The sequence below is a fragment of the Haliotis rubra genome, unplaced genomic scaffold (assembly GCF_003918875.1).
Source record: "Haliotis rubra isolate DU_JTF1 unplaced genomic scaffold, ASM391887v1 Scf2, whole genome shotgun sequence".
Taxonomy (NCBI): Eukaryota; Metazoa; Mollusca; class Gastropoda; order Lepetellida; family Haliotidae; genus Haliotis; species Haliotis rubra.
Window position 1 is genome coordinate 2,686,844 of NW_025766002.1, and position 22,659 is coordinate 2,709,502.

The 22,659-nt window shown below is 38.0% G+C and overlaps 1 protein-coding gene across 5 annotated transcripts in view; it reads right to left on the minus strand.

Moving 5' to 3' along the window:
- Positions 1 to 22,659, minus strand: part of LOC124275351 (high affinity cAMP-specific 3',5'-cyclic phosphodiesterase 7A-like) — a 103,905-nt gene that overhangs the window by 60,552 nt on the left and 20,694 nt on the right. Inside the window, exon 1 of one of the 5 annotated variants that reach the window (XM_046710856.1) lies at positions 20,384 to 21,866. The exons of 3 other annotated variants lie outside the window; for them this stretch is intronic. In XM_046710856.1, the coding sequence (XP_046566812.1) occupies positions 20,384 to 20,500 (117 nt within the window). In that variant the 5' untranslated portion in view covers positions 20,501 to 21,866. Of the gene's footprint in view, positions 1 to 1,642; positions 1,983 to 20,383; positions 21,867 to 22,659 lie in introns of those variants that run through there. One more of the 5 variants, XM_046710857.1, reaches the window with a different exon arrangement.

Below are 22,659 nucleotides of genomic sequence, written 5' to 3' on the forward strand. Positions count from 1 at the left end.
TGCGCGAAATGTCAGGTCCGACTGGATATAAATAGCAACAGTGTAGTTTTTAGCCAATCGAAAAATAGTGACGCATATCGTTGCATGGCAACGCAAGTGATTCCTACTGTCAGGGCTTCCTCATGTGTCAAATCATGTTTCTCAAAAGAAACTTGACAAGTATTTATCCGAAATATATTTCCATTTGCACGATACGCACGAAAATTAAATGTTAGACGTACAAAGGTATTTATGTGCGTATACGATACGCTTGAAATCTTATATTATGTCGTACTTAATTGATTTTGAGGCGTACATTACGCCTGTACGCCCCTTATCTGTAGCCCTGTATACTATGTTTAACTATTAAATGAACATATACAGGATAATGAGGATCAACAGAACTTTGACAAAATAGCCATTTTCTTGAAATAAATCTCTCATTTCATTACACCAACTTTTACAATCAACTCCTAAGAGGTCCAACTTTTATAGATACCCTATTAGTATAATCCTATAATGCACCTGCCACACAGGTACCCGGTGTGAGGTCAAGGGATAGGGTGAAACAAGTGACCTGCGATGGGGTTACAATAGTACATTCATACTAAGCATTACCTAAAAGGTTATTTCTGTTTTAAGTTCCATGACAAAAGATCCAGGTCAACCAGTATACTTAGTAATGTGTACTAAACAAATGTCAGCTCACCTGCTAGAGTATTAAATTTACAAAAATTAATCTTCCCATTCAACACTCAGAGAAACATTATCATAAAATGCTCATTTTCAGAATTCACTCATGTTAAACATCGCTTACAAAAATGAAAATTGTAAATAAAAATTATCACATAAAGAATGATGCAGAATGACAACATCACAGCAACAAAGGAAATGTTTCATACGAGAAAACCAAGTTATTCAAGTAATTTTAAAAGATAATTGTACAATTGTGGATCCTCATAAGAAAAAAAAAATGTAGACATTAAACAGTTATATGAAAGAATTCTCTTAAAATCAGTAAACTGTAATCTCCAACAGAAATATGTACATAATCAACTCATATATAGAGGAAATTGAACCAATAAAAGCCAATAAGATATGAGTGAGGTTGTCTGTACAACTAAAACAAACAAATTCTTCAGCATCAAACACATTTTGCGTATGTTCAGACAACAAGATAAATTAAACATGTCAAAATTCATGCTTGACTGTAATCTCAAGACAAATAGATTGTGCTGTAGATACACAAATGATGGCAGTATATATACGCATGGAAACAAATAAGGAACACATGAAAGTACAAGTGTTACTTTATTCTTTTCTAGAATTTCACCCACATGCAATACAAAACTTGTGAAAAAACCTGGAAAAGAATAAAGGAACACTTGTTCTTTCAGGTGTTCCCTTATTTGTTTCCATGAGTATAGTTTGAGGGGTCTGATTATCAACCAGTTCTCAACACTCAATTTTTCTACAAATTTGAACTGTATAAACAATAAAACAAATAGAAAATGGAATAACAATATTTATCAGTTGAAGCAGGAATATCTACAAACTCTGAGACGAGTTAAATCAGATTTACCCCACCAACTGGTCTAGTCTTAAGAAAAGTTGAAATTTCTTAGTTTTTAGAGACCATTATAAACAAAGCCAAAGTACATACCGCTTCAACCTCTGCCTTGTACCTAGCATACATTCTGTCACTTCCTGCTTCTGGGTTAATAAGGATCCATCACAGTGACAGCCAACTTGAACACCTTGTGTCTACACACATAGTGAACCCTCCTTCCAAGTTCAGCCCTCCCTTCCAACACAGTGGGGAGGATATCTACCACCACGGTGAGATTTCACCCTAATTTAATCAAAGTCCCCTCACAAAGGTCCCTATCGGGGCCATGTAAGGCCTCCCTGTCTCAAAAGTCGAGAGTTAATGACACATGATCGGAGTGCTCCGCAGACACAAAGAGTTAACATAGACTGATCAACAGCATTCAGAACTGGAAAATGGAAAGTGAAAGACTGGTGTTTTGGTAGTTAAAGCCGTACCAAAGCTTGCAGAGACCAAGCCTCGCCAGGCTTACCCTGCTTGTGTGTATACACTAATACACTAAAGGAGTATTAGGGAAAAGGATTTCCCTTCGTGTAGATCCTAGTCTCTTGCTTCAGTGAACTGCCTACGTATGTATATCAGTGTGCTGGAGACATGTCTCATAACACGGTACACAGTGCATTATGTCCAGCCTACACGGACATAACACCGGAGTTGTGGGTTCAACATTTAAGCATCAGTGCTTGGGAATAAAGTTGAAACAAAATATTGAAAATATTGTTTCAATAAATATAATTATTTACATTACATGCGTACACAATCATAAAAAAAATTCTGATTTTATTTGACAATGATACTTTAATATTTGCAAATTCGTTTTGTGAGCCAGATTACATGTAAAGTTGTCTTTAATGTGGTCAGAGAGTTTCAAATATTCCCCTGTATAAACACTAAAAAGGTTATTGTTTCAATGTAAATCAAATCTTGAATACTATATCAGTTTTGTGGAAATATTGTGATGCTGCACATTATTTAAACCACCTTAGATAAAAATCATTGATGGAGACTTTGAAATATTGGAAACAGCACAGAATATTCTTTTTATTCAATTGTAAAGAAGGTCCAAGTGTGACATTTTTCTTTTATATTAGTTGTATGGGGTATAAAAATCTTTATGCTGGGTATTTCAGCAGATACCTGAGAAGGAAGACTGTTGTTATTTACACTGTTAGTAATGGTATAAGCTTCCGTATAAAATCACATATTGAGTGAGTGAGTGAGTGAGTTTTGTTTAGCTCCGCTTTTAGCAATATTCCAGCAACATCACGGCTGGGGACACCAGAAAATGGGCTTCACATATTGTACCCATGTGGGGAATCGAACCCGTGACGAGCCTTTGACGAGCGAACGCTTTAACCACTAGGCTACCCCACCGCCCCTAAATCACATATTGAACACTTAATACATATTTCAGATAATCTTTACCCACTCCCTCCAATGTGTTCAGAAAAAATTAATTCTGAAAACAAACAGAAATCCATATCCAAAAAAGGGGTGGAGGGATATCCTTGTGATTAAATAAAGGGTTCACTCCCCATGCCATAGCTTCGGGTTTAATTCCCCACACGGATACAATACATTTCTGGTATCCCCCAACATGATATTGCTGGATTATTTCTAAAAGCAGCCTAAAACACAACTCGCTCACTCAATTGTCCTTGAACTCACTCACTCACTCACTCACTCACTCAAATCCATAATCCCAGATTATCTCAGCTTTGTTTAGCACCATATTCTGACAATAACATATTTAAGTACCACGAGTGTTGGGGTTTATTGACCCGTATCACATGGACATTCAACTCAAACAGAAACAAATTCTCAATCGAAGCCAATCCTTCTTCAAATTTTTGTTTTATATGAAAAAAGCTTGTATTGTTTGTTTGAATAACCGCTAAACAAACATAAACATTATCAAAGTATACAGAGTGTTGGAACCATGTTTACCTGCCTTTGTCTCTACACACAGTGAGCTTCAATAACATTCATTCATGCAATAACCCAAACTGGAATTATTTCACTGTTCCCCAGGAAAGAAAACTAAGCCACATCCTGCTGTAATGATATCAGGATCTGATAAAATGATGATGATTAATCCATTTGTAACATCTTATCCGTCATAAAATGTTCATATGGATTTATCTTGACATGCTCAGGGGCAGTTACTTGGAACTTGGAGCTAATTATAGTTAAACTTGCTAATTTGAATTTGTTTTTACCCATTTCTCAGAATGTATGAAAATATAAATATGAGCATTAAAATAAACCAAATTTTAAAATTGTCCCAATTTGTTTCTTATTTGCCTTACAAAGGCTCTAAAGAAGCATTAAAATAAATCCCTGATTTTAATGTTGTGCTTGTAGAGTAGAGAAATATAATGTGTTTACACCTTCATATTTGCTCATATTTTAAAGACAAACTATTACAAGAAGATTAGCATTCCATATTGGCCAATACAGACATTAAACAACCTACAAAACATATTAAAAAGATATCAAACAAATAATAACATGTATTTGTGCCTTTAACAATTTACAAAAACATATTACAATGTTTGATTTCATGAAAAATGCATTCAAAAGCCATAAAAGCTAAGAGACTGATTGTCAACTATAGATATTGTCTCAAGAATACACTGATGGTATTTAATATTACAACAATGGAATAATCATTGCTATCACATACATTATTTCTAATAGCAATTTCTGGGCTGAAATTTCTGAACATATCCTTAATATTTGATATTATTAGACGCCAACTATAGTAACTCTAGTTTTCTATATTTGCAAATACAGACATTTAAAAACTATTCTAAATAAATAAATAAATGAAAGATTGAAAATTAACTGTAATATTTAAAATCTGACCTAAATCTTTTTAGTATTTTTATAAAACAACTAAGCAGATTGATCCGTTATGTGTTTAAACAACAAACAAACAATACTTTATGCAAGTGAGTTCAGTTTTACGACATGACATATATTTCAATATTCACGTTACAGCAACAGTGACTTGAATCAAAGTCCTAAGGTACAGGTTGTATATCATTGAACACACATACATACACAGTGCCAGCAGGCCCTAGTTCAGCAATAAATGTTGGTTATTGGTTGACAGTCAACATACTCCACTGAGTGCAAGCAATAACAGCTCATAAGTGGTGAATATACACTTATAACTGATGTAAAATTATATACACTGTAAGTCTACCATTGTACTCCTTATGAAATATAATTTACTGCCTGGCCTTTATGAGTTCTTAAATCACAAATACCCAACCTAGCTAGATGTAAAGAGATCTTTCTCATCAAAATTTGGCTACAGTCAAATATCAAAGACCCAAATGTATAGCTGTTTTCTTCAAGCCGAGTTGAGTTCAAGGCTATAAAGTTTACCACACACTTACATGTAATCTATACGTCTATCAAAACTAGTTTTTATCCTTCTTTAGTACGTGATGAACATGACAAAGAATGCCTGTACATTCAACTAGACGTCATAAAGCACAGCGCTCCTGAAGGATCATGATTCTCCATACAGCTAACGTAAATGCTGTCTCCTTTAGTTCTTATAAAAATAATTAAATTGTATGCTTTTTCACAATAAAGCACTGCTCTCTGTGCTATAGTCGGTCATACAGACCCTGAAGCAAATATATCCAAGAAAGCCCACGCCAGTCTAGAAAATATGGCAAGTCTAGATTTCCACAGCTTCTGAAAATGAAGAAAGTCTCTGGGCTCTTAATTTTAATTTAAGAACTTTTATTTTCTGTAAAATATGTTCATTTCAGAGACTAGCTATTAGTCTATCTATGCTACTATACTACTCAACATAAATACATTTATTTCATAGTAAAAGTAAATTTGTCACACAAGGACAGATAAGGTATGGCAATACAAGAAAGAGAGGGTGATCTATTACCTCTTTAATCAGTCAATATTTTCATCAGAATTGAAAAGCCAAATTTTAATATTTACAGTCTAATACTGTCTGTGGCATACTATTTCAATTAAAATATTGCAGCAGTCAGGCGATGTTTCCCTCAGGCAATTTTTCATAGCTCAAGTTATCTATGTTCCATGTTTCTGTCTGTTTGTGCTGTTACAGATAGACCTGGGTCCACTTGCACAAAGCTATCTTAGCGTTAAGGTGATCGTAACTCCCATACTTTAACACAGGCTTACGATCATCATAGCGCTAAGATCACTTTGTGCAAGTGGATGCTAGTCCTTGTTGGCTAGTGAGTATATTCAGTGAATGAGTGAGTGAGAGTGAGTGAGAGTGAGTGACTGAGTGAGAGTATGGTTTTAAGCTGCTTTTAGCAATATTCCAGCAATATCACGGTGGGGGACACCAGAAATGGGCTTCAAAATTGTACCCATGTGGGAAATCGAACCTGGGTCTTTGGCTTGACAAGCCAACGCTTTAACCACTAGGCTACCCCACCGCCCCTGAAATTTCTGAACATATCCTTAATATCTGATATTATTAGAGGCCAACTATAGTAACTCTAGTTTTCTATATTTGCAAGACCGCATCATACCATAAGACGTTAAAATATGGTACTTGTTGGTCCCTGCCTGACGTTCGGCATTAATGGGTACAACAAGGACTGGTCGGCTCGGAGTCAGTATAATATGTCTGAGTGGGGTATTCATGCTTCACTGCGGCATGGTATCTCAGTGGGCTAGCACTATAAAACCAGCTTCAGTCTGGACTAGTACAAGCAGCCGCACATACACATATATGCTTCAACCACTAGACTACCCCACTGCCCATGTTCAGTCAGTGAAGTGTACTGTCCACGGACAGGCATTTCTGATCATTAAACAGTTTCACTTAGCCTGAAGTATATTTGTTGTAAAATGCAATCATGGCCATACTCTCTGAGAATTTGTCTTAGCACGACTACTACACCATATGCTCATCACCTGGTAAGTCAAGTAAGTCTAAACTGGGCAAACCAGTGACTGAAAGTATGACCAACTCTCTATGTCACAAGGTCACGACGACATACGTTAATCCAGGACACCAACCCTAAAACCCCAATCCATTTGAATTGACCCTTACACCTAACATGACAAGCATAGGTGGCTGGAAATCAATCCTGGCAATGATGAGACACAACAGAAGGCTTTTGTCAAGGAGTCTCAGGTTGGTGCATGATTGAGTTCAGGTCATGGCACTTTTAAGATGTATTGTTTATATTATCAGTGTCAACTTAACATGGGTGGAAAGATCAAAGGTCATGGAAGGTAGCACACTGATAAAGTCCATGAATCCCGGTAGAGTTGGTTTGTTTGTTCATTATTGTTACATGCCCCATTCAGCAATATTCCTGCAACATTGAGGTGGCCTGTAAATATTTGTGTCTAGACCAGACAATCCAGTGATTGATATTGTGAGTGAGTGAGTGAGTGAGTGAGTGAGTTTAGTTTTACGCTGCTTTTAGCAATAATCAAGTAATATCACGGCGGGGGACACCAGAAATGGGCTTCACACATTGTACCCATGTGGGAAATCAAACCCGGGTCTTCAGCATGACGAGCGAACACTTTGACCACTTGGCTACCCCACCACTCCAGTATTGTGAGGAATGATCCATGTATTTGACATACAATAGTATACTATCAACTACACAGCTTCGCCATCAGATGCATTCAGTTGTTTCTATTATGACCAGCACAGGATGCTTGGTGGCTAATTAGAATGCTCATCAGAGACGTATACTGCTGACAGAGCAAGGTTCAGAATCAGGTCAGGTTGGGATTCAAACCCAGTTCCTGGCACATCAAGAGAAATGTGCTCAGCTTGCTCACCATCTCAGACTCGGTAACCTCTGTTGGGCCATAAGCACTGGTTTATAAACAGTCTTCGATCCTAATACCTACATCTCAGACTCGGTAACCTCTGTTGGGCCATATGGTAACCTCTGTTGGGCCATAAGCACTGGTTTATAAACAGTCTTCGATTCTAATAGCTACATCTCAGACTCGGTAACCTCTGTTGGGCTGTAAGCACTGGTTTATAAACAGGATCCTAATACCTACATCTCAGTTGGTAACCTCTGTTGGGCCATAAGCACTGGTTTATAAACAGTCTTTCGATCCTAATCTACAATCAGACTCGGTAACCTCTGTTGGGCCATAAGCACTGGTTTATAAACAGTCTTCGATTCTAATAGCTACATCTCAGACTCGGTAACCTCTGTTGGGCTGTAAGCACTGGTTTATAAACAGTCTTCGATCCTAATACCTACAAATTGGTGATGATTTATTACACATTAATCCATATGTCACAGTAATTTCAGTAACAACATCGAACATTCCAATGCTATTAATATTTCATCATACATTTGTTAGAATGCTGCCTACAGCACCTCATCTCCAATTATCAGTTACCAAGGAAATAAATTAACCATTGTGTATAAACATGTATATTTGTAGGGGTTCAAAATGGCTGCCATTACAAAATACAAAATTATTGATCACTTAAGCCACAAATTATGTGGGTTTTAAATTAAGATACAAATTTGGACAAGGAGCATGTACAATGTTGTAGGGAAACACAAAATTCCACAAAGTATATACTTCATATTAATCATGTGATATATAGAGATTATTACATGATCAAGTGTATCATACGACTTATACGACATGAGTGTGAAACTTAATTGCACTAGTTTCGTATAAGTCATGACATACTTGCTCGAGTGTACTAATTGCTTTATTATCCATTTATTCATGTACATTTGTGCAGTAAAACATGGTAAGCAAGTGTGACGGCCGGCCCACTTCATTGACAGCACGTTCAATTGTTTAATGACGTCACAGACGACAAAACACAGAAACAATGGTTGCTCGGCAAAAGTGATATGTGCACATATGATATATATGACACTGGTTATGTTTCACCATATGGATAATAAAGTGAAATCCTGTTCAACCAGACAATGCCATTTCCAGTGAATCTGTATGTATAATCACAGGCCATGATTAGACACATAGTTCAAAGTTAAGTCACTTTAGTGCCATACAGCATAAAGATAAAAGATTGCCCTCAAGGGAGGGGGTTCTGGGATGATAGTATCATGAAAAATGTGGTTTCCCTGTCGGTCAATCAGGTGCAATATTTCATTCAACCTCTTTTGCTCCATTTCAACAAGTAAGATATTTATAGGCAGTATCACACATTTTCTCACCATGATAAAAGAATACACAAAATATAACAAAAAAACATGAACAAGACAGTGTCAGTTAAAATTAAATAACTATCCTGTTATAACAAAAACCCATCTCATGAAGAATCCTTATTCAGTCAGACTAGAATTTCCTAGAAAATTTACTTTATACATTTTACAACATCCTCTATATTTTAAGTACCGGGAACAAACAAATTACTTTGTCAACAAAAAGACAAAACAGTTTGAAATTTTAACATTGTCAAAGCATCATCTAAAGCCTTCAACACATCCTTATCAAATATCCCCTTCAAATGCCTTCTCCGTGTTCCACTTGCCTGCTGTGTTTTTCCTAGCATAACAAGTTTTCTTTTCCTTTCTGCATCTTTGATAAAGACCCGGGGCAGAAAACTAAACAGTAAATGTAACTATGTAAAATTCATTCCTGGTAAAACTTGTAAAGTTCTTTTTTTCAAAACTTTTCAAAGAGAATGATAAATGAGATGTAGAAAGATAATGTTATCACTACCACTTTATTCTGAATGGGCCCAAACTCCTGGCAAGTTTCAGGACACTCATGGAGAAAGCTGTTACGTAAGTTGCAGTCCCAACAGGTTCTCTTCAACAATGACATGGGAGGAGATAACTAACTTATACACCAGCAATTCCTGTTTCAGCCATAGCAGGACAGGAAGAAATTTGATATTTATGAGTGCATTCCACTTGAGAAAACTTTAACAAAAGACTGATCTGGTGTTTGTTTTCAATCTTGCCAAGGCATCTCTCCACTGTGATCCCAGTGTACCCGGCTTCATCCATGACTTGCTATGTAGGCCTCTTGTCATCAGGTCACTGGGTCTATCTCGCATTGTAGTGTTTGTTTACATAGAATTGAGGGAAGGCCTGCCACAATAACTGTATACACATAGGCTAACACTTAGTCGCTGAATATATATAATTTTGACCGACAAATAAACACAATTAAATTGAAAAGGAGACCCAGGGAGACCAGAGATTCAGAACCTGTGGAAATCTAGACTTGCTTCATTTAGGGCTTCAGCACTGCTTGGAGGGCTAGGCTGTAGGGAAATAATATGGTCCAGGGACTGTGAGACAGACTAGTATACATACTGAGAAAACCTGAAGAGCATATTTTGTGATAATATTCTTATCAAGGCAGACATAGATGACTGGCGTATAATCATCAAGATTTTCATCACTTTCCACATCAAGGACACGTTGCCTATATTTGTGGAATACCTCACTGCTTGTAACTGACTGAATGAGTTTGGGTTTACGCCGCTTTTAGCAATATTCCAGCAACATCACGGCGGGGGACACCAGAAATTGGCTTCACACATTGTCCCCATGTGGGGATTCGAACCTGGGTCTTCGGCGTGACGAGCCAACGCTTTAACCATTAGGCTACCCCACCGCCCCACCTCACTGCTTCTAAGGAGTGAGTGAGTGACTGAGTGAGTAGGTGGGTGGCTTGGTGTGTGTGTGAGTGAGGAGAAAATTGATGTTGGTTCACTCCAAAGAGACTTTACAGAATATACCCTTGACAAACAGCCCAACCCTCGGTGACCCACAATACTGCCTAAGGACACATTCCACAAAGCAATCTTAGAGTTACAATTGTCCTTAGTCTATGTCCTCAAGTATAGGAGTGCTGAGATCCCTTTGTGAACAAGTTCTAAGTCTAATAACCAGACCAATTCTCACACATGGTTACTGACCAGTTGATTCCTCCATCTTCAGGACAAATCTGAGACAGCAGTCAAGCAGGTACAGAAACTTCACCAATGATGTCGTCTTCAGGCTATTTGCCTATGGACTACTGATGCCATGCAATCAACCCACTCGACCACCAGAATGAAATGAATCGCCTGTCACTGGTTGTTCCTTGGTCAGTAGGTGTCCACAAATGGGTCAATAGAATAAACACCAATACCATGATGATGTACAAAAGACTGTTCTGGTGAACTGATTCCTTTCAGGACAGCGGCTGATGTGAGTTGATAAGATGCATTGTATGAAAATCTTGTCTACACACTGGTGAATGATTCTCAGACGGAGCTCATAAACTGTAAGGAAAGTAAATATTGCCGATATGACAGGCCTCAATTTGATGGTATTGTGAAGCATGTCATGTGACCATGCATCCTTTGTTGTCCCAAGAATCTTGCACATGACCACATCACCAAAGGGAGGTAATATTGAGACTACACACCAGGGTCAATCAACATGATACCCTAGATTTGATTACAATGACGCTTTGTGGTCATCTGCTGCTCCACGGACCTCTGACACCAATGATAGGAATAAGGTCAGTAAACTTGATGACCGATAAATCTCTCTGTAGTTAATACAGAGTCTGGGACAGGATCTTTCCTCCTAACCAATACCAGGCTGCCTTAATTCCTGGCTCTGACAGCAAGTGTTCTGATAGTCTTAGCTGTAGTGTTATTGTTAAGTCCTGGTGGTGACAGCGAGTGTTGTTATAGTTTTAGTGCTATGAAGCTGGTAAGAAACTCTAGATGTTTTCAGAGTCTTAACAACAGATGAGATAAGCTGGTTGTGAGGCTTTTCATAAACTTAGAATAACAACATTAAATGGGCTGTGAGATTAGGTGGAGTGAGATTGGTGTGGATGGCCTTTAATAATCTAGATGCATTCTCCAATAATCTGTAAAAAAAATGGTGTAAAATAGGACAGGCAAAACAAAGTATGTAACAGTCTTTCGGTTAAACTGGAAAAAATGTTAAAGACTTGATGTGATCGTTGAAGGTCGAGTTCAGTGGACATTTTGGCATTGAAATCTGTCAACCAAGTGGTAAACAGGTCAGGTCCGACTAGATATATTAACCACCAGTGTAAACAGGCTAATGCTACGGAAAACATGTCACTATCACCAAATTTGAAAGAAAAGCGGACAGTTTGGGCTTATTTTGTGACTTAAATGAAGACATTACTTTGCATGGGGTTATCTATCAGCCCAATCACGTAAAGTGCCACCAGAAAGTTGACATCAGACCCAGACAGACCTGTCTCTCAGTCCCCAATCTGTGCCTTATTAGCCCCATCAGACAGATCTCCTGAGACAATGGCGGTCATCAAGACCCAACCACACAGAAAAGTGACAGGAAATAGTGATTTTGCTGCCAAACCATAAATCACTTGCCATATTTCTCCATCCCAGTTAACACAGATATATACAATGAGATGACATGTTTGAGGTGTACCTGTAGTGGTTTGGGTTGTATTGTGTGATGTGATAGTAGAGTCTGTTCTCGTTCAACAGTTTTAATTGTGGAGAACTAGTGATTATAAAGTGTTCATAAACAGGGGTGAAACGGTATACCGCGATATTAGTAGAACCGTGGTATTTTGCCTTCAGTTTGGTGTACTATGATAACATCCCAAAGTTCGGTATTTTCAGTTTTTCTACCGTCATTTTATGAACCTTTTAAATCGTTTCTAAAATGTCTAGAAATTGAATAATTTGGTCAAAATCTATGCATTTGTTTATTAGATGGACGTTTATTTTCCAGGAAGCGAGTTCTCATATGCCGAACAAAAACGGACAGAACCGAAGGCCTTGTACCTCAATATGTACCATATCGTGGTAAAGGAGAACATATGGTATATATCAAAATAGTGGAGAGCATTGGATATCACTTTTGTCACAGACACATCAAGTTCCTCCACATGTTTACCACAAAATGTTTTGAAAGTTTCACAGAAGCTTTGAATTTTGTAACCCTGATCATACAAATTTCAGGCTAGAATCATAAGGCACCCTTTGTGAGTGAGTGAGTTTAGTTCTATGCCGCTTTTAGCAATATTCCAGCAATATCACGCCCCATCTCAAACAAACAAATAAGGAGTTACGGGATAACATCAATTAATTATGTAACACAGGGGTGGAAATAACCCATTGCCCAACGCCCAAGTCCAGTGTTTTTGTCTGTCGGGCAAGGAAATTTGTATATCACACTGTACTGGTGTCCAGTTGATATTCCAATGTTAATTATGTTGTTTATTTAAAAAATCAACAAGAAAACAGCCCGGTATAGTGGAAAAATTATCAGGGCAAGTACAGGAGCAAACTAGCAATTTTGAAGTTATTTCCACCCCTGTAATACACAAAAGATGTTAAACAACACCAGAGTCATATAAGTACAGTTAGTCTGTCATGTATACTACTCAAAAGAAGTCAAGAACACCCATTCTTCTATACTAACATAAAAAAAGTCCAAGAAAGTGGGTTTTTTACAAAATCACATTTAAAATAATAATCATTTGTAGTCTTTGATAATCACACAAATAACTACTGAGAAGCACAAAATCCAAAATAAAATTAAGAAATGAAATATAATCTATGGCATAACGCTAATCATGTTTCAGGAATTACACAAAATCTAGTCTTCCAATATAATGCTCAATATTTCATGTTCTGAAACATCACCATTGCCTTTCCTACTGGGCTTTTCTTAAACCTAATTGTTTCCAATCATGAACCGAACAGCTAAGAGAGTGCTTGGCACTTTACTTGAAATGAGCGATAACACCTATCTGGCCTTCAGAGATATGAATGTCGGAACATGAAGGATGTGATGTCAGAATACCATTCCGAGCCCTCCATCTTTACAAAGCAGCCTCATTACTACATTTGACAATCTTGGACTGACTGCGGATCACAATCTGAGATATACATTTATATGAGTTAAAATACACACAAACTTGATTTATATTTTACCTTTACTTTTCATAATTTCGTTTTAACACGAGTTATCTCGTAGTGGCAAAATGGTATTTTGAAACACGTTTCACATGTTGGCAAAATAGGCACAAGAAACAAACGTCTCATGACGTTTTTTGTTACCGCCAGAAAACAATTGCTTCTTGTGCCTGTTTTGCCAACATGTGAAACTTGTTTCAAAATACCATTGATGTAGCTGCAAGATAAATCGTAGTGGCAAATTCGGCCAGACATTGATACTACGAGTATACTGGCAGTCAACGTGTTAACTGAGTATGTATTAACTGATATCGACTGAAGACAAAACAGATCATTCTATTAGCAATATTCAAGCAACATCATTGGATACATGAGTGAGTGAGGGAGTTTAGGAGTTTAGTTTTACACCACTTTCAGCAATATTCCAGCAATACCATGGTGGGGGACACCAGAAATGGGCTTCACACTTTGCATCAATATAGCAGGAGACCGAGAGATAACAGCCATTGACACAAAGGTCATAACAGCCTCAGGTATTTGGTGCACAAAAAATATCAGCAACATTCTTAGACAATATGAATGTACAGCAACCCTTGGAGAGGAACAGGTATCATTTCACCACCAGCGCGCTAACTACGGAACAGAGTACCGGCTCTTCGCCACATAGGATTCCCGTCCACACTGGCTGATCTGGACCGAGGTGTTGAATGCGCTGATGGGTTTCATGACATGCAACTTGATCTAGGGGGAAAATCACCCCATCCCCAGAAAATCTAATTAATGCTACCAGTGGAGACATCCATTAGATTATATGTTAAGTTGGATATATTGAATGCCTGGAAAATGTGTTTAGGATTTAGAGAACCAAATCATGTTCGGATAATTTGACTCTGTGAGGCAGCCATACCATGACACACATTTGGAATTATCTTCAAATTCAGATATAAATTTCATATTTTTCTTACTTCTGGAAAGAATGACATGAGGTTATTGGTGCTGGGCCTATGTGTGAATGCTTTGGGTTTAATGCAGATATGAACTGTATTCCAGTTATATCGTAGCTAAATGGTGGAGATGCTTGAAAAAATACTGAACCCTTGGAACAAACGTTGGTTGTAAGAGGGAACAAAGTGGATTCAGTGACCTTGTTGATGCTTGTTGCTTCCCCATTGCATGGATGAATGCTGATGTCAATCACACGATTGTCTGGTCCACATTTGATTATTTACAGATAAATGCTATACAGCTGGAGTGAGTTTGGTTTTATGTCGCTTTTATTAATATTCCAGCAACATGACAGTGGGACACCAGAAATGGGCTTCACACATTGTACCCATGTGGGGAATCAAACCCAAGCCTTCAGCGTGACGAGCGAACCCTTTAACCACTAGGCTAGCCCCACCACCCCGAAGCTGGAATATTGCTGAGTTAAACAAAATTCAATTAATATGTCCCCACTTGACAGCTTCAAGTGGGGGGAGAGCCTGAAGCAGGTGCTAATTATGTACCTCTTTGGTGGAACACAGAGGCTCAGCTGCCAAACTCGAGGATGGAACAATATCATCAATAAAGCAAACGAGTGAATGCTGATTTTTCAAGAATAATCAAGTCTGAACCTAACAAACAAGTCGTGAAAGGACATCATCAAGCAACACACAAAGGCTTCCAGACCTCAAGTAACACATGAACTCATCACAAAGACATTCTAGATATGCACAAGACTATAGCTGATGCTTGTTCATAAACATTTGCCGAAGGACGTGGGAGGAATGAGTGACTGAGCTAGTTTGGTTTAATTTTACATTGAATGATATTATAGTGATACCAATGTGTCATCTCGATTTCAGATTGTACAGAACAAAAGTCAAGACTCGAAGAGGTAATTTTACAACAATGTCACATTGGCCACAGGCGGTTTACTCATGACTATCTGCTGAAAATGGATGGGGATGGACCTCCCATGTGTGTCTCTTGCGATGAAGTGTTCAGCATAAAAAATATTCTGCTTGACTGTGTGGACTTTTCGACTGCAAGAGATTCACATTATGATGCGAGAAATCTGAAAGATCTGTTTTCCCGCGTGAACGAGCATCTCATTGTTAACTACCTGAGGGAAGTTGACCTGTATCACCAATTGTAACTATGTAAGGTGAATAACGAATTGCTTGATTTTGAAATTAGTGCTATGATTTTTTTCGCTTTATAAACAATAATGTACTGAATATATATGTTTTAAAATTAACTCATTTGGACTTTGGACTTAAAATGATTATGAATGCAAACTTGACCTCATCACTATATGGCTGAAATAATGCTGATGTGACGCAAAGCCCAACTCAATCTCATTGTCATCCTTCCTTCGATTTCAGAGGTAAGGCCCGAAGTGATGCAGGACTCATATATTTGCCACTTTGGTGACACTCCAGAGCTACAGATAACTTTTTGGGTCATTGAGTTATGTACTCGCTTGTGTTCATCTCAATTGGGTATCCTAATTTTCCTTGAGTAACCAAATAAATTGTACCCACCTCACTCAACTTCAAATGGGTATTTTGCCATTTTCCATTAATTGTAAAAATATAATAAGGTTTAAATGTTATTTATATTGGATCTTTAATATGAGAAACGATAAGAAAGACTGCAACTTGCCAAGTTCATGTGTTGAAATAGAACCTCTGAATATACCTCAGTTATTTTATCTATGCACCAGTACGCAAGCTATGATTCGACATTTTTTGTGTGTACGCATGTAAGATCAAATTTATGGAGTATTTACAAAAAGTCAAGGGTACTTGTATGCAATAGACTTAATAAGAATTGAGTTTTCACATAAATATTTGAGTAATTTACGCAGATACGCAGCTTATCTGTACGTCTTAACTCACAAGTAGGGTATTGTGCTGACAAACGTAGCAGCAATCATAATGAACTGACTTAAAAACCCATTACCATATATTTGTTCCATGCCTCGGGGATGCAACTCTGTACAGCAAATTGCAGTGCATCAGACCACTGGGCCATCCCTTAAGGATAGAAAACCCTGTAGAGCTGAACAATAGCAACAATGGAAGCCTAGTTTAGTGATTAATCAAAGTTTGAAATGATCATTCATCAGCTACCTTAATTATGATCAATTATCAGAGACGTTTGATACAACTACACAGCATCAGCGGAATCGGACAGTTTATCCATCAACCCTATCGTACGGCAGCATGAGGTGAGGTGAGGTGAGGTGAGGTGAGGTGAAATTGGGTTTTACGTCGTGCTTGAGAATATTTCACTCATATGACGACGTGCATGCGTGTGTATGTGTATGTGCGGTTGCTTGTACTAGCCCAGACTTAAACTGGTTTTATAGTGCTTGCCCACTGAGATACCATGCTGCAGTGAAGCATGAATACCCCACTCAGACACATTATACTGACTCCGAGCCGACCAGTCCTTGTTGTACCCATTAATGCCGAGCGCCAGGCAGGGACCAACAAGTACCATATTTAAACATCTATTGGTATGACGCGGTCAGGCATCAAACCCACGACCTTCCGCTCTCTGGGCGGACGCTCTAACCACTACACCAGGGAGGCGGTCACGCCAGCATGACACTCCATAAGACCTACTTAGCTTGTCACTACAAACCATTTCTAGGAGTATAGCTATATGAGACCATTACTCATAAATGTGATTCAAAAACACAGAAGTATGCCCATGACATCATACATAAATAACAGTGCTATCGCAGCCGATGTCTCTGAAGGGCATTGTAGAAGCTGTATCATTACAGGAGATGGTCCACTATCATCTCTGTCAAAATGTCACATTGAAAGTAAAAAGAACTTAAAGTGTCAACTCTGTCTACATAAAGATCTTGAACATAATGATTCCAGAACTACAGAATATCAAGGTTAGGCATTCCAGACAGATGTCCAATCAAATAATCTCTTGATATATATTCCTTGTGCTCTTATACACCAGAAACTAGACTAACAACTAGTCTCTGAAATGAACATATTCTATAGAAAAAAAAGTTCATAGTATAAAAATAAAACATAATGAAAAGGAGCCCTGAGACTTTCTTCATTTTCAGAGCTGTGGAAATCTAGACTTGCCACATTTTCTAGACTGGCGCTTTCTTGGTTATATTTGCTTCAGGTTTTGTATGACAGACTAACCAGAAACCAAAATCCTAATATGACGCATATGTACATAGTACACTTCTTAAGAAATGAAGAATAGTGAGTATAAATCTGATTTCATGTATAAAATCTTGGCACACAGACCTAGCCTGCTTAAAGTAAAGTAGAGAAAACTGGTCCAGCTTACCTGCTTGAATTAAGGATAAGGAAAAAGTCCAAGCTTGCCTGCTTGAAGTTAGGAATAAGAAACAAGCCTTGGTTACCTGCTTGAAGTAAGGAATAAGAAAGTCCTAGGTTATTTGCTTGAAGTTAAGAATAAGAAACAAGCCTTGGTTACCCGCTTGAAGTAAGGAATAAGAAAGTCCTAGGTTACTTGCTTGAAGTTAGGAATAAGAAACAAGCCTTGGTTACCTGCTTGAAGTAAGGTAAAGGAAACAGTCCCAGTTTACCTGTTTGAATTAAAACATCCCAAACAATTCTAGTACACTGGCTTGAATCAAGACTGTAATTTAAATATTTAAATGAAATATTTCCCTTTGATATAACATCTTTAGTTCCACATGCCTCGTCATACGTAAAACCTCTACAAGAAACATTTGGAAAATTAATCTAAACAGCAAAAATATACAAAGAAACATTTCACCTTTTCTGAGCTGGCGTTGATTAGGAATATCATGAAAGGGGCCATAATACCCACATGTACACCTGTAATGTGGAAATCTCACAATGAACCTTGCCAACATAGGTAATTCTATACCAAATAACTTATGTGCAGAATTAATATCCCTCATATTACCATTCATCTTGCATTTACTTTCCTCATTCACAGGCACTCCCGCTCTCTGATGTAACATGGTAAAATCTTTAATATCTTCTTCTGCATCAAGATAGACTAATCGCAGCCATTTCCCTACCCAAATGTCTAGACTGTTTTTACAATCAAGATTGTGTTTCATATAACATACAGAAAGGTCATCTTGTATTTCAGAGATTGCATATTAGGAGGATCATTGGTGCAGAAATACAAGAGGAAACAGAAAATGCTATTTGTCAGGAATGCCTTCTTAGGTTGCGATGTTCCACAGAATATGTGAAGCTTGGTATGCACAGAAAATGGGCTTATTTGATCACACAGCATGATCTGGGTTGAGTCACCCGTTCAGCACATTCTGAGGCCATCATTGATTCATGACTGTGGCTGGACAACATTATTGCTGACTGCTGTTTGTTTAACACTAAACTCAATATTCCAGCTAAAGTGAGTGAGTGAGTTTAGTTTTACGCCGCACTTAGCAATGCACAGAAAATGGGCTTCCAGCTATATGGCGGCGGTCTGTAAATAATAGGGTCTGGACCAGACAATCCAGTGATCAACAGCATGAGCATCAATCTGCGCAATTGGGAATTGATGACATGAGTCAACCAAGTCAGCAAGCCTGATCACCCGATCCTGATAGTCAACTCTTACAACAAGCATGGGTTACTGAACATCAATTCTAACCCGGATGTTCACGGGTGTATATATTTTATAATAACCAGCAACAGTCAGGACTGTCATATATTGCAGGGTATAAGGCAAGTTTTTACTGGAGTATAAGTTTCAAAATAGTTGATTGTGGACCTGACATACCAATGATTGAAATCATGAACATCAAATTATGCATTTATGATACAATAAGATTGACAATCCAATCCTTTGACGCCTCTTACAAAGATCAAGGATTGCTGAAGACCAACTCAAAGTCTGATCTTTACAAAGATCAAGATGGTTCATTGTATGTTCAGTTCGAATCCATTATACTAGTATTACAATGACTGGCAAAGTATGGACAATGCAAATAGTGAAAATCACTATCACTGTGTAATAAGAAATGTCAAACTCTTTCTAATGCTATTGAATATGTTAGAAACAAGGCTAGTTTAACATGGATGGTTTCGTCCTCTGATGATAAATGTCTGACAAGTGTTTCCCTGTTGAGATTGTACAAACATTTCTTTGGAATTTACTCTTTCCCTTAAATGATATATGCATCATATATGAATAACAGATGATTTTTGTCTTCGATATCCAACATAAAAATACAGCAAAATCTTCAGTGTTTATAGCCAATGACAGTTTACTCCAAATATTAATCTTTACATTTGTCAAACCAAGTCTAAATCTTATGACTGTATTTTTCAGAATGTTTGCCAAATATTTCCCAAGCTCAATATTTGTTTGAAGGGATCAATATACATAAAGGTTATTGCTGTGTAAAAAACTATACATACTTGTTCACTCGTTTCAACAGACAGGACGAAATGGTATCATATTTTATTTTAGGAAAAAATCTCAGGATCATCTACTTTGAATTAGGTTCGAAAAACATTGAAACACACTAGCAAAACCCTGTAATGATAATACTGACATTCTGAAATCTCATTAAGATACAAAATAGCATTGTAAAGTAGCTATATCATAAGACAAGAATATTATCATCGTTTATAGCTGGTCCGATAAAAGCACTAACTGATGGTAAAAGAAATCAATACAAAGTAACTGCAATTTAATATTGTTGGAATGGGAATTTTCTGTAGAAAATAAAACATAGAATCTCAAATCGGTGATGCATCAAACTACAGCAGACCTCACATTGACTTTACTTAACCTGATTAAACCCAGGTCCGTTGTTCATAGAGAGATAGTCAAGCAAACGTCAGAGCATAGTAAAGCAACATGGAATCGGATAGTATTACCTCATCAGCTACTGAGTCACCCTCTGCTATGTCAAGGGTCATCGTTCCTCGGACAAAACGCCATCGTCTTGAAGCACAATTTCTTGAAAAGCAAACGCATGACGTAAATGGCACCATGATTCTCTTGTCAGTGCAAAGCTTGCCTGAATTTTCTTTGAGATAAAAGACAGGCTGTCAAAATGATCATTGCAGGGTTTTTTCAAACTCTGACGCAATCACAGCAATAGTTTGTCTAAAACTTCAACAATAAAAAGAACAGTTATTATTTCCTAGTATTTCCCGAAGGTGTCTCATCTTCAGAGTTGATATCACAAAAACAGTCAATTGATTCTTCTTTTGGGTGAACATGTGAAAGCACAGTGCAATTATTCAGCCAATTGCTACAAAATCATATCAACTTTCCATCTGAGAAAAGGCCAGGTCAAGATTATCAATATTCAGAAAACAGCCAGCAGTGATGTTCACAGGAATGCTTCCACATTAAAAATCTTTTGACAGTCTTTGAAGATGCTCTTGTCAGTCCGATATCAAAGTTTGTCGATAATGTGGTGACTACACAAACAGGTTTTCCGTGAAACAATTCCCTTTTTTTCAGAAAAATCAGTCTTGAGTACAGCATGCCATCAACCCTCTAGGAGTTCACAGATATTTCCAATGAATATTCATGAAGGAGACATTAAATTGTAAAGTTCCACAATACTCCATTCCCTCTGTTTTTCAGTTGATGACACTGTATAATGCCACAATGTCCTCCGGCAATGTTCAAGTCGCCACGGTAACTGTCTTCAATTACCATTTGATTGCTACAATAACTGCACCACAGCAATTACACCAGGAAGAGGCTGTATTTTACAGGAAAATTACTTTTCCCAAAAACTCATTCCCGCCATTGGAAGCATGTGCACTCAAGTATCAGAGAGGACAAAAGGAGATGGTAAGAAGAACACAGAAAGACAGGAAGAGTCCGTCTGCTTCAAACAAAGCTGTCAGTATTCTTCTGTGAGCATGAGCAGGGTTGTAAGGCTTTAAATCCGAAACTATTCGTCACTAGCCTGCTCCATACCACTGCAATAGCAAACCACTGACTGAAGCAGATGCGAAATTCAAGACATCTTCTATAATGACAGCTTAGAGGCTTCTAATTGCTTCACTTGTCACAGAGAAAAGCCGCAGTCATCTCTGAGACTTGTGTCACATGGATTGTGAGAGTCTGCTTCCTCACACACTGCACGCTTCTCACACCAAGGCCCTCTTCCCCTCTGCCGTGCTGCCTCACCAGACGTACTCTGCAATCCAAGTCATCCCATTCAGCTAATCCAGCATGCAAATTGACCCTCGTTAATCTTGACTGAGCATTATCAATTGAGGAACATTGGGGAGATTCTACACGCTGCACAGCATCAACTGCTGCTGCTGCTGCTGTCAACCGTTGTCTGCTCACTCTAAACCTCCTCTCTATGCCACTCCTGCCATGAATGTTTGCGGACCAGGTCAACAGTTTCACTACAGCCCCACCGATGACGGTGCCAACAGCTTTGTGTGGACATCACACCTCTCCAATGATTATGCAGCCCATACAGACTCCATAATGAATTTTAGCACAATGCATTCAGGACAACCTGGTGGTATTTCCATTAGCAATATTACTGTGACCAAGCCCATGGAGGCCAGAAAAAAATTGCTATTGTTTACAATCAATGCTTCATCTATGAGGCGTAAGTACTACTGTAAACACTGTGGGAAGATAATACGGTGTTGCCGTGTAATGACACTTCAGCGCAAGCAGCAGACAGGGTGTGTGAGAGGAATCAGGCATTAATGGTAAAAGTAGGCATAGTGTATGATTTCATCACGGTGCTGGAGTCAATAACAAGCCATGACATGGCCAAATGGGTCAATATTTGAAATGGATTTGCTTGTCAAATAAAAACAAAGCTCCCCGACACAAGACAAAACAGAGCCCACTGCAAGACTGTGATGAATGAGAAGCAGTTTACACTTAGCTTCAAGTCAGGTCAACAACATTCGATGCAATCAGACCAAGCTCATCGTGAACATCATACAAATGTCAACACACTCCATCAATACCGACTCGACTTTCTCCATCACATCTAGGATATCAAGACACGTCAATATAATACAGTATATTCCATATAATTACTTTTACTATTTATGTCACTGTTAGCAATATTCCAGCAATATGAAAACTTGGGTTGCTTTATCTTGTACGTAACTGAACGGAGGCATTTGGCATAACAAGAGAACACTTAACCACA